The sequence below is a fragment of the Macaca nemestrina genome, chromosome 9, assembly GCF_043159975.1.
Source record: "Macaca nemestrina isolate mMacNem1 chromosome 9, mMacNem.hap1, whole genome shotgun sequence".
Lineage (NCBI taxonomy): Eukaryota > Metazoa > Chordata > Mammalia > Primates > Cercopithecidae > Macaca > Macaca nemestrina.
This window is the reverse complement of record NC_092133.1, coordinates 6,346,676-6,359,403: the sequence shown is the minus strand read 5'-3', so window position 1 is coordinate 6,359,403 and position 12,728 is coordinate 6,346,676. Positions and strand designations below refer to the sequence as shown.

General features: G+C 46.3%; 1 protein-coding gene across 3 annotated transcripts in view; it reads left to right on the top strand.

Annotated features, from left to right (window-relative positions):
• The window catches only part of LOC105470532 (dedicator of cytokinesis 1), a 546,684-nt gene that overhangs the window by 475,414 nt on the left and 58,542 nt on the right, over positions 1 to 12,728 (top strand). For all 3 annotated transcript variants that reach the window (XM_011722623.3, XM_011722619.2, XM_071068926.1), the window contains exon 38: positions 2,781 to 2,900. In XM_011722623.3, coding sequence (XP_011720925.2) covers positions 2,781 to 2,900 — 120 coding nt within the window. The remainder of the gene's footprint in view (positions 1 to 2,780; positions 2,901 to 12,728) is intronic.

Below are 12,728 nucleotides of genomic sequence, written 5' to 3'. Positions count from 1 at the left end.
GATGGATGGATGGATGGATAAACTGCTATACAGCCCCTAGTTTTATATTTCACAACTTCAGCAAGTTATTAGATGATCTTGCTCATGACATCCTTATAAAAATCTGAAAAATTATGAACTGGATGAATAAGAACAGTTACAAGAATTAGAATTTAGTTTGGTGGCATTCCACAAGACTACTCATTCAAGGAGTCATGTTTCCAAATCTAGGCCAGCCTCCTAAAAACCAAAAATGTAATGAAAGAGAACCAGAAAAATTACATTAAATGGGTATTAAGTAGTGTCAATTAGGTAATAGGAGTTCAGGAAGACATTGTGTTATGAAGTAAAACTCTGGTAAGACTCTTTCCATCTTTGGCCCGATCCTGAAATTTCTGCTAGCTTCTGTGACACAGATATACACAGGCTGCCCTAGAGACATTTGGGAGTGGAAGTTGGCCTCTGCCTGGATACAGCAGTGTCTGTTACAAATAAACACACAGAGCTCAGCTCAGTCTGGAGGCCTCATCAGTTGTCCTCCTGAGGCTGTCTGAGGACCCATTTGGCCCCGTGCCACGTAAGGCTCTCCCAAGGAGCATAATTTATGAGGATGGAGGTTTCAGTTGGTACATCTGATACCAGCTCTCACACTATGAATTCTGACGGCCTTCATTTATTCGAAAGTCAAATTTCAGTAACAAGGTGTTTTTGCAAATGTGAAGATATTTCTTTTACCCCAGGGAAATTAAAATGGGGTTGACAAACTGCTCACTCAACCCTTACTCCGTCTCTCACAGAATGTAAACTTTTATATGCGTGTGTGAATGTAAAACATGTATATGTGCATAAAAGCATCGTTTGTTTAATCATTGGATTTATTGAGTACAGATGGGTTTGTCACAAACTGCATGATGGTTTGTTTCACAGCTCAAATCGATAGGCCCAATTGCATTATCATTTCCCCTGGGCTTCTGAATTTTCCAGTTTAATGGTGAATTCTACATAATCTCTCTCCATATCTTTTGCCCCATTACATTTTGCAATTTTTTCTAAGTATGTTTTGATATTACTGTAAATGTGAATTCATGCTATTTAATCAACTCACCAAAGGACATGATTTGTATCGTTGTGAAAATTCTTCAGTATGACAGATATATTATTGTTTGTTAACTGAAAATCCTCAAATAGAATCTTTTTTGGTTAGGCATATCTTTCGTCAAAACCAAGAGCGATAAAAGCTTTAGTTTTTCACCTAGCAATCAAATTATTACATCTCCATGTGGAAGTGGAAGGTAGAGAGGATTTTTCCTTCCCTAGTCAATGTTTTCATTTGCAAACCTGATTTAAAAATGCAAAGAAGTCATTTGGATTCTGAACTTGCTTGTTCTTAATTTATTTTATTGTGGTTACATTTCAGAATCTAGTTTTACTTTTATTCTCCATCCTCCAATAAAAGTAGACCAATTATGTTGTACAAACTTCAAAGTTACAGAGTTTGTCCAATATGTGATGGAGATATACAAGTTTAATTTTAAGGTGAAAAACTTTGCAGACCACTTAAAGGCTTCTCACTCCTGCCTGATCTTCCTGGAAAGGGGGAGCCATTCAGGGCCCATGCCCAGTGCCTGGGAGACCTGATGTCTAGCAGGAGGTGCCCCCCAGCCCGTGGTTTCAGGAAAGTGGGGAGGGGCATGTGCTAAGACAGTAAGCAGCTGACGGAGCCTTGCCCCATTGCCCAGACCCCAGCTTCCCACTTAGTGCCTTATTTGCAGCACCCTCCGTGGCCTGGCTGAAAACAGGGTCAAGCTCCCTCTCCTGGGACCAGCAGTAAGCAAGCGCATGCTCACCCTGTCCTCCCGTGAGCCTCCAGGCTGCCCAGTGGGAGCACATGCCTCCTGCCCTTGGGTGCTCATGGAGTCTTTTTTTGCAGTGTTCTTTTTCTTGTTCTGTTTTTCTTCTTCTTCTTGGAGAAGGGTCTTGCTCTGTTGTCCAGGCTGGAGTCCAGCGGCCCGATCCTAGCTCACACAGTGTTGTCCTGTGTCATTATGCTCTAATGTAGAATTGCACCATCCTGGGGTCAGGCGTCTTCCACCTCCTCTTTGACCCAGCTCGAGGCACACAGCAGGTCCTCATCAAATAGCTGCTGAATTTTATTGAACCCTATACTTAATGCCACTGATGTGTTGAGCCCAAGTTCAGGAGCTGACACGTTGTATCTGTCAAGTTGCCTTGCCTTCCCTCTGGCGTGTCTCCTCGTGCATCTTCAGCTCACACACCGACTGCACCAATGCTTCCAGGAATACTGGCCAAGCCCTGACTCTGTGCCCAGCACCATGCCTATGGCTGATGGTGCAGACACCTCCCCATCCTTAAGGAGCTTGACAGACTTTCCGGTCCCTTTCCATATACTGTCTTTGCTGTTGATTAAAATGCCAACCCACGCAACACTGAGACCAGAGCCCTGGGGTGCCACCCTTGGGATGGCCCTGGATCACCTGGTTCCTGATTTGTCCCGGGGTATTAGGAGGTGGCATTTGCAAGCTGCCAGTTCTGTGCTTTCCAGAACCTGCTGGGTTTTTCTTTTGTGTGAACCCCACTGCAGCTCTGCCTCCCCCATGTCTTTTATGCCTGTCAGTGTGTCCAGACAGAGGCTCTGCCCTGGCAATCCCCAGCCTGTTGACAGCAGCCACGCGTGTCTCCAGAACCGCGGCCCCCACACGTGTCCGATGCGAAGCTCACACTGTTCTGACGTCCTTGGGTGTGTCTGCCTCGGGGCCGCTCATGCTCTGCTTCTCCCTTAGTGGTCGGAGGATGTGTGTGTGGCCCACCTCACCCAGCGGGACGGGTACCAGGCCACCACGCAGGGACAGCTGAAGGAACAGCTCTACCAGGAAATCATCCACTACTTCGACAAAGGCAAGGTAAAAAGCAAACAAAAAGCAATTTTTCTTATTTTCCTCCTTCCTTGCACCTACCTGCAACGTTGTAAACACGTTTTTTTAGCATGTGATGTTTGCAGAACCAGAAATTTGTTTCAAATTGTATATTGAAATGTTTTATGCATGTTCCTTCAGCTTGCACTTAAAAGTAGAAATCTTAAAAAAAGAAAAAAAATCAATAGCCCTTTTATAGATGCTCTAAAAAAGCACCAAGTATTTTTATAACCCTTACCAGAGGGAACTAAGTCTGGAACACCGATTTGGAGGTGTTTCCGTGCCCACAGAGCTAATGTATTCCTTTGACATCTTGCATTTTTCTGTTGTCACGGAAGAATTAATCCCATGGTAGGATGGATATTGCTCCATCCTGGTGGCTTCTAGTTTAATTGGCTTAAACAAAATTATAGATTCCACTTGACTTCCACTAAAAGGAAACCTGCCGTCATTTTAATCAGCCAGTGTTGTATTTGATCACTGTAGTTCTTGTGATTCAGATACGCGGTAACTATTAAAAAAAAAAAAAAAAAAAAAAAAAAGGCTGTTTCAGTTTCAGAAGTTTTTGAAACCTGCCACCAAAGTGACATTGGAACTCCTTCTTTGGTTTCATCAAGATTCCTAACTCATTTCAGAACCTGTTTTATTTTTTTTTTCCTTTGAGAAAAGTGACTGGCACACTTTATGAACGTACCGACGTTCAAATCCTAGGGCTGCTGTAGCACAAACTGGGTGACTTTCAACAACGTGAATGTATTCTCATAGCTCAGTGCTGGGAGCTGCAAGCCTGATGTCACGGTGTTGGCGTGGCCACCCCCTCTGAAGACTGCAGGGGAGAATCTGCCCCGTGTCTTTTCCTTTGCATGTGTTGCTTGTGGTCCCTGGCACTGGTCAGCTGTAACTACGTCTCTCCAAGTTCTGCCTTCATCATCACAGGCCTTCTTCTCATACGAGTTTCTGTCTCAATCTCCTTCTCCTTAGGAGGTACCAGCAGTTAGATGAGGGCCCACTCTCCTCCAGCAGGTCCTCATCTTCCCTTGATTACATCCAAATACCCTGTTTCCAAATAAGGTCAGAATCAGAAATACCAGGGATTAGGACTTCAGATATTTCTGGGGACACAGTCCTACCCACAGGTACAGTGATGCCCGGGAGGGATGATGGCTGCCCCTGTTTGTGACTGTTGACGTAAACCAAACCCCACTGAAAACAGTGACTTAACACAGTCCCCGTGGTCCCAAGCTTGGGATTCTGCTCACATTCGGAGTAAGCATTGCTGCGTCCTTTATTTGTCCCTGCCATTCTTGACACAGGGAGAAAGTCTGAAGTTTTCAGAATGGCATGTGGGCTCCCAAAGGCTGCTTGGAAATAAGGATCAGAAATGTTCTGTGAATTACACCCAGTCCTGTAGGTCAGGGGTCCCCAAACCCCAGGTCCTCGGCCCCGGTGCAGTTCGTGGCCTGTTAGGAACCAGGCTGCACAGCAGCAGGTGAGCGGCGGGTGAGCGAGCAAAGCTTCATCTGTTTTTACAGCTGTTCCCATCGCCCGCATTACCACCTGAGCTCCAGCTCCTGCCAGATCAGCAGTACCATTAGATTCTCACAGGAGCGTGATCCCTGTTGTGAACTGTGCATGTGAGGGATCCAGGGGCCACCCTCTTTATGAGAATCTAATACCTGATGATCTGTCACTGTCTCCCATCTTTCCCTGATGGGATCATCTAGTTGCAGGAAAATAACCTCAGGCTCCCACTGATTCTACATTATGGTGAGTTGTATAATTATTTTGCTATGTATTACAATGTAACAGTAATAGAAATAAAATGCACGATAAATGTAATGCCCTCGAATCATCCTGAAACCATCCCCTACCCCAGTCCATGGAAAAATTTTCCTCCCTGAAATCAGTCCCTGGTGCCAAAAAGGTTGGGGACCGCTGCTGTAGTAGAACAGGATATATTTTTGTTCTCCGGAATGAGAAGCTTTGAGGATTAGGGCCAATTACTAAAATTGTACTAGGTTAGCCAGGAGAATCCTGTTTCTCAGCAAACTGGCAAAGAAATGGAGCAAATGCAGCCAACCCTTCCCTGCAGTGGCTTCTTGGCTCCATAGTGTTCTAGGGAAGGGCGAGCAGTGCTACTGAATGGGCAGGGCAGGAGGCAGGGACCCTGGGGTGGCCGGGAGGCCCAAGGGCCAGAGGTCGTGGGACTGAAGGCATGTGTGCATTTGTTGATGGCTGTTGCCAGGCTCTCTTTGTGGCAGCACATCCTCTGACCAGCGTTGGCTCCCGCGACCTCTCCACCGTCGTTCCCTCCCTTGCCCTCTGTGTTCCAGGCACACTGGCCCTTCTGCGTCCTGAAATGCACCAGCCCTTTCCTGCCACTGCCCGGCGGGCTTCTGCTGCGCTGCCTTGAGGACATTGCTTGAGTCAGTTTTCCTTTTGCTGCCTGTACCATTTTGTCACTTGAATTAGCTTTTACTAAGCCAGGCTTTCTCATTCGGGGCACGATTGGCATTCTGGGCTACCTGTTTCTTTGTGGTAGAGGACCACGTGTGCGTGGTGGACTCAAAGAATGTCTCCCTGCTGTGCCCTGGGCTTACTCCTTCCTGTGTCAGCTGAAATGTCACCTCTTCTCCAGCCACAGAAACATCCTCTTTTCTCCTTTATGGCACCTACTATCATTTGCAATGATAGATTTGCTTGTGTGTTTCTTTAATGAGTTCCCCAGTAGGCTCTGAGCTCTGTGAAGACAGAGCCTCACCCGTCGATTCCCCACCACGCATCTAATGCTCGGAACAGTGCCTGGCAGACAGCACGTGCTCATTACATTATAGATGTGTGTGCAAAGAATGAACAGATGAATGAAAAGTCAACATTTAACATGCTTCCTGACATATGAGAAATGCTCATGGATGGCAGGACAGGTGGCCTTCAATAAATGATAAATCAAAAAACAAAGTCTTTTTTTTCTTTTTTCTTTTTCTGTTTTTTTTTTTTTTTTTTTTTTTTTTTAGCAAAGGTAGCCAAATATCTTTTTCTACATTGTGATATTCATCAAAAAAATCACATGGAAGGGCAAAATGAATGTGTTTGGTTCAGAACAGTGGTTCTCAACTGAGATCTGCAGGAGTATTGTGGGTTTTCCTGACTAGGGGAAGAGAAGGTGCTGCTAACCCTCCAACAGTGCACACATGGCACCCACACCAGAAAGAAAGAGACCAGAATCCCTGTCGTGTCCAGGTTGAGAAAGCCCGCCTTAGAAAAAATAAATTCAAGTGACAAAATGGGATGGGCAGCTGAAGGAAAACTGACTCAAGGATTGTCCTCAGATGTCCCTGTGTTTTGGTGGAGACAGAACAAGGGCTATGGCAAAGTGATCATTGGCTGGCCTTGAATCAGAATGAGTTTCAGGAGGATTTTCTTCATAGTAGCTGTATTGATAAAACCGATGGAAAAACCACTTCTGAATATCCATGATATTTCCACGAGAATGTTAAAAAGGAACAAAGCCTCCTTATCCCTCTAAAACTAAAGCGAGACGAAGAACAGGTGCTGGAAAGAATTTGATAAAATGAAATTTGAAGTATCTGAGTGATCAGCTGCAAGGCAAAAAATTCATTTTAACATCAACAAGTATTACATTTTCTGGGAAAAGAGCAGTAGGAAATAATTCATCTTCTGTAGCAGTCTGGTGGCCTGCGCTGGAGTTTGAACCTCTCCGAATCTCCATGGCTCCAAACAGCTCAGGTGTGTTTCTCACACATGCTCCATGTCCTCCTTTTCACTTGGAACCCAGGTGAGCAAAGGTTCCGCCACAGAGGGACACAGCCAGAGAGGACAGCAAGGAGTCCCCTGCCCTGGGGCTTCTGCCCCAAAATGAGTGTTCACGTCATTGGCTGAAGCAGATCACATGGTCACCCCAGACTTCAAGGGGTGGAGCAGTGCCCTTAGGGGCAGGTGAGTGTGAGCAGCACCCACATGCACTACACAGCTCGTTAGACAGGTGAGTCAGGTTCCAATCAAGAGCACAATCCAATCTAGATTAACAAAAGTTCATCTAGAAATCCCCTAAGTATCCATGTATTCTGAGAAGGACAATGTCCACACTAGTCTCCCAAATAACTCGACTTCCCCACAACTAGAAATGTGAGAATAGCATCTCATAAAATGTATTGGGCCTCAATCCTCATTTCTCTGTCATGGAGTTTCTTTCTTCTGTTAGAGAGGGGGCTTAGGTAGGCAGGATCCTGCAGGAGAAGCAGCCTGAGAGAATGGGCTCCTGACCCCTGTGACTGTGATGTGGGGAATCCCACCATGTGGCCAGTGCAGGAGGGAAGGGGTCACAGTAGAAGCTCAAAGTGTGACATTTTGTGCCAGACTTAGAATCACTTTTGTTTAAGAAACAAGGCTGAGGCCTGAGTATCCCTGGCTGCTTTGGGGATGTCCCATCATTTGAGAAATAACATCCTCCTGCCTTTCCTAAATGCAGTGAAATAAGACAAAGGCCATGACTGAAGGTTGAGAAGCTGGAAGTTGGAATGGCCCAGGACATGCCTTTCCACACTCCATTCCCAGATTGCAATTATCTTGGGGGAAAAATATTTTTTAAATGGTCCACAGGTCATCACAGGCCTTAACTGGCAGGTGACACAGCCCAAGGAAACTTGAAGGAGAGCCTTGATTGCTGTGGGGCCCTGATATGGATTGGATCTGGGTCCCTGCCCAAATCCCAAGTCATTGTAATCTCCAGTGTTGGAGGTGGGGCCTGGTGGGAGGTGATTGGGTCATAAGGGTAGATTTCCTTCTTGGTGCTGTGTCGTGAGAGTGAGTGAGTTCTCTTGAGATCTGGGTTATTCAAAACGGTGAGACTGGCCAGGCGCGGTGGCTCACACCTGTAATCCCGGCACTTTGGGAGGCTGAGGTGGGCGGATCACCTGAGGTCAGGAGCTTGAGACCAGTCTGGCCAATATGGCAAAACCCTGTTTCTACGAAAATACAAAAATTAGCCGGGCGTGGTGGCAGGCGCCTGTAATCCCAGCTACTTGGGAGGCTGAGGTTTGAGAATCGCTTGAACCTGGGAGGTGGAGGTTGCAGTGAACCAAGATCCAGCCACTGCACTCCAGCCTGGGTGACAGAGACTCCATCTCAAAAAAAAAAAAAAAAAAAAAAAAAAATGTGTGGGACCTCCCTGCCTTCTGCTCTCAGTCCTGCACCTGCCATGTGAGATGCCTGCCCCTGTTGCCTTCTGCCATGAGTATAAGCTCCCTGGGGCTCCCCAGAAGCAGATGCTGCCATGCTTCCTGTACAGCCTGTGGAACTGTGAGCTGATTAAACCTCTTTTCTTTATAAATTAGTCTTAGATGTCTCTTTAAGCCCTCTGAGCAGCTGAGCACCAGAGAAACCAGCTCCCAATTAATGGGTAGGACTCTAACCCTCACTGTTGTCCAGTACTGAGTCCTGAACCACATACGGCCATTGGGCCCGTGTGAACCATGTTTCTAAGATGAAGTACAAAAAAACAAATGTTCTTATGGGCTGAGTTGCATCCCCGCAAAATTCCTATGTTGAAGTCCTAATTTCAGTGTTTCAAAATGTGACTGTATTTGGAGGTAGGGTCTTTAAAGAGGTAATTAAGGTAAAATGAGGTCATTAGGGTGGGTCCTAATTCAATCTGACTGGTATCCTTATAAGAAGAGGGATTAGGATGCAGACACACCCAGAGGGAAGACCATGTTGAGGATACAGCAAGAGGGCGGCCGTCCACAAGCCAAGGAGAGAGGACTCAGAGGACACCAGCCCTGCAGACACTTTGATGGCAGAATCCTGGCCTCCAGAACAGTGAGGAAGTGAATGAATGTGACTTGAGGTCCCCAGTACCCAGTCAGTGCTTCGTTATGGCAGCCCTGGCAAACTTAATACCCACACCAGGTGTCTCATTCATTTGTCTGTATAGATTTCATGTTGAAATAGTAATATTTTAGATAGAGTCGATAGTACTAAAATTAGTTTTACTCTTTAAAAGGTAGCAGCTAGGAAATGCAGCATTCACAGATGTGGCTCCTCTTGGGTTCCTGTTGGACGGTGCTGCTCTGAGTCAAAGACTTTGCTCTTGTTGAGCGCCAAGAACATCCTCAGACCAGCACTGCCGCCCACATTCGGCTGGGAAGCGGAAGCTGCCCGCTGTCCTGTAGGGCCTCACGGGCAGCCGGAATTGCCTGCGTGCCTGTTGGTATCTACTCCTTATACTACATGAATATTTAAAAAGCTAAAGATTTCTAAAAGAGTTACAAAATGGGGACCCAAGTCTGGAAAGAATAAAATATATATGGAAATAGCACGGAAGAAAGCATGATCGAGCGTAATCACAAGCACCAAGATACGATGTTTTTTGTCCTGTGACTCAAAGTCATTTCCGTAGCAGTGAGACAGCTGTCAAGAGTACGGCAGTTACCAGTGGGAACCTGGAGGGAAGGGGGACTTGGGAGCTTTCACATGGCCCTGAAGGAAATACAGATGAGGCAAATAGAAGAGAGGTAGAAAGAGGTAGCTGCGAAGATAAAGTGTGAGAAATCAAGAAAAAGCAGCATCTTCTTGTTGGAGCAAGACAGAGTTTTGCGATACGTATTTTATTATTAAAATTTAGAATTTTGCCCCTCGGTGATGTTGTTTTCATTTGTGCTTTGGACAAATCCCATTACAATCTCATTTTTCATTTCCCGGGCTTAGCAAGGATAAGTCACGTTTGCTCCTCAGGATCTGTCTATCCACGTGCCTCAGGGAATATGAGCCTTCCCCGCTGACAGACTGGCTCTAAGATCGGCACCATCTTGGCCCAGTTCTACCTGAGGCACTTTTGAACAACTCGGGCATCTGGGCAGAAGCCCTGCTGCTAGATCCAGTTTACTTTGTGTCTCCTTGTAAGTTCTCAGTCCCTCTCACCTGGGTCTGTCTGAGATGCCTACCCACTCTCCTCCCCAAGGCCCCATGCCTGTCTCCACCCTTCTGCTCCTGCAGGTAGATACCAGTCGGGTTTCTAATAATGTGGCCTCTGGATCACAGCGTGAACTGCTTCAAAGATGCCTAAACCTCAGGGATTCCCCCATCTCCTCTGCAGGTGATCCAGGCCTCTCACCTGGCACGAAGCTTCTTAGAGTAGGAATCGAACCTCCAGATGTACCCTCTCATCACCCACAGCATCTGGCCTTCTTCTGAACATGCCCTCTGATCCCCAAGCCCTTGCGTCTTCCCATGGTCTGTCCCGGCGTGGACCAGCTGCTTCTTGCTGCTGTCTCGTGTGACGGCTGCCATGACGGCTGCCTTCCTGCCTTCTGGGCATATTTCACTGCTCTCAAACGTTCTTGGCTTTTGGAGTTCACTGGGGAATCTTGTTAAAAATCCAGATTTTGATTCAGCTGGTCTGGGGTGGGGCCCAAGGCTCTGCATTTCTGAGAAGCTCCCAGGTGATGTCCCAGCTGCTCCAGCAACCATCCCTGAGTCCCCAGGGCCCGTGCTGACAAAAGCTCCTAAGAGCAGAGGCAGTGGCTGTGGCTGCCACCTCTGGATCTCCCTCTGAGGGATCTGTGCCGTGGCCTGGGCTCCACTCCATTTTTTTTAAATAGCTTTTTAAAGAGTGGTTTTAGGCTCAAAGCAGAATTGAACAGTGAGTACAGCCAGGTCCCAGACACCCCCTGCCCACACACATACACAGGCACGGGACTTTCAAGGTGGTCGTTTGTTAGTGAGATGAGCACATTCTGGCCAGCACTTGAGCACACAGCACACAATCAAGAAGGTGGCCATCAGTCAGACTTTCCATAAAGTTCCTTATTTGGGGCATATTTTGTTTGTTACAGATCTTGCTTCCTGACCCAGACTGAGCCCCTGGGAGAGCGAAAGGCCATGCCTCCCACCTGTCCCCAGCACCGGGCTGGGGGCAGATCCCACCCCACTCTGCCACGTGCCGCATCGCAGTCAGATTTTATCAGGGTGCTCCTTTCCCAAGGCTAACACTAACTTGACTTTAGCACCATGTTCACGGCAATGGTTATGGATCAGACGGAGACAGATTCTTGCAAGACCAGGGCTGGATTTTCCTGTCTAGAATCTTGTATGTTAAAAATAACAATCTTCCGTCCGAATGATTACAGCAGTTTATTCAGTGAGCGAACGGGCAGACAAGCATGCAGGGAGGACAGTCAGCATCCACAGAACTTACCGACCTGGCTGATGGCGCCACGTGCACCAGGCTCACGTCCTGAGCATGTGCCCGCAGCCCTTGGAGTGTTTATATCACAAGAATTTCCTTGGTTCGATCTTACATGTATTTCATTTTAGGGGGAAAAAAATGCAATTCCAGTTTTAAAAATGTATTGGGGTAAGGAGACTTAAGACCTCAGTTAAGCTTGGAGACCGGTGATCACTGGGGCTTGCAAGATGATAAAATGGAAGCCGAGTGGGACATCAGTCTGGCAAAACCGTGACCCAGCTACAGCTCCACTGGCCCAGCTTGTCTCCTCGTGGCCCGTTTCCGTATGCAATTAAGGAAATCTTCATTTACATACTTTCTCTGTGGAAAGGATATACATCCTAGAACTCATTCATTGTTTGAAATATCTACAGCCTCCTAGGGCAAATAGGGGCTTCCAGAATCCAGGACAAGCTTGCCTCTGGACAAGGCCGAGCAGGCCATTGAGGGAGCGGGGGTCCCCATCCCAGGCCCCCTGCAATGGCGTCTCTCTTTGCTCCCCGGGAGACCAGGGGGGGCCAGGGAGAGATGGGAATCGGGTGATATTAAAGTTTCTCTGCCTTTGTGCTTAGAAACCAGCAAGGCAGAATGGATTTGCTGCTGTTTTATATTGGACACTGGCTTTATGAATGATGTTCTGTTATCTTTCTGTATTTCTTCCCCAAGGAATCATTCTTCTATTTTTACTTTTCCATCGTTTTTTAAAGTTTTGAATGTCTTTCAGCCTAGCTCTTGGTTTCTTAATCTTTTTCTCTGCAAAATGTCATTTCCATCTGTTTCCATTTTCATTCTTTTACGTTTCTTCCTTCTCGAGCTAATAATGACTCCTTGCTCCTTTTCCGTTCTATTCTTACCGCCCGCCTGAGCGTCCCCCAAAAGCCTTCTGTTCGGTTTTATCATGGCAGACCAGTGTTCTTTTCTGAAGATGCTCTAAATTGTCTGTCTTATTGTGTTTGGTTGAGGCCTAGTAATTTTCAATAAAGCCCTTAATCCAAGTACTTCACTGAAAATTACCAGGCTTCTCTGTGGAGGCTGAGAGTCAAAGATAGAAGTCCTCCTCTAAGGAAAGTGCAGTCAGAGTGAGGCAGTCAGTATTAGCCAACACCAGCCACCTCTGAAATCAAGAAACAGCCTGGCAGGTTGACAAATGCGATACATAATTTATAGCCCAAGTGATATATGAAGCCCCGTGACTATTTTCAGCTGGAGCTCTGTTTTATTTTCCCTTAAAATAACCTTTCCTTGACAAAGTTCACACTTTGCCTTGCACCAAAGTTTAAAAAAAAAAAAAAAAAAAAAAAAGCATCTTGTATCATTATGTAAACTAAAAATAGGAGTTTGGAGCAAATTTCCATTTTTGGTCAAATGTTTGTATCTCTTTTCCAAGTATTTGGGTGAAATCTTCTCATCCTTTAAGTTTCTCTTTGGAAACAGTTGTTATTAAGGATTGCAGGTCAACATAATGGAGCCTTCATATGGGTTTCTTGTTGGCATTTCTAGAATTTTTGAAAATGTGATATTAGCAGAACCTATTCAGCCAGCATTTGGCCTGAATTTTCAGAAAGATCATA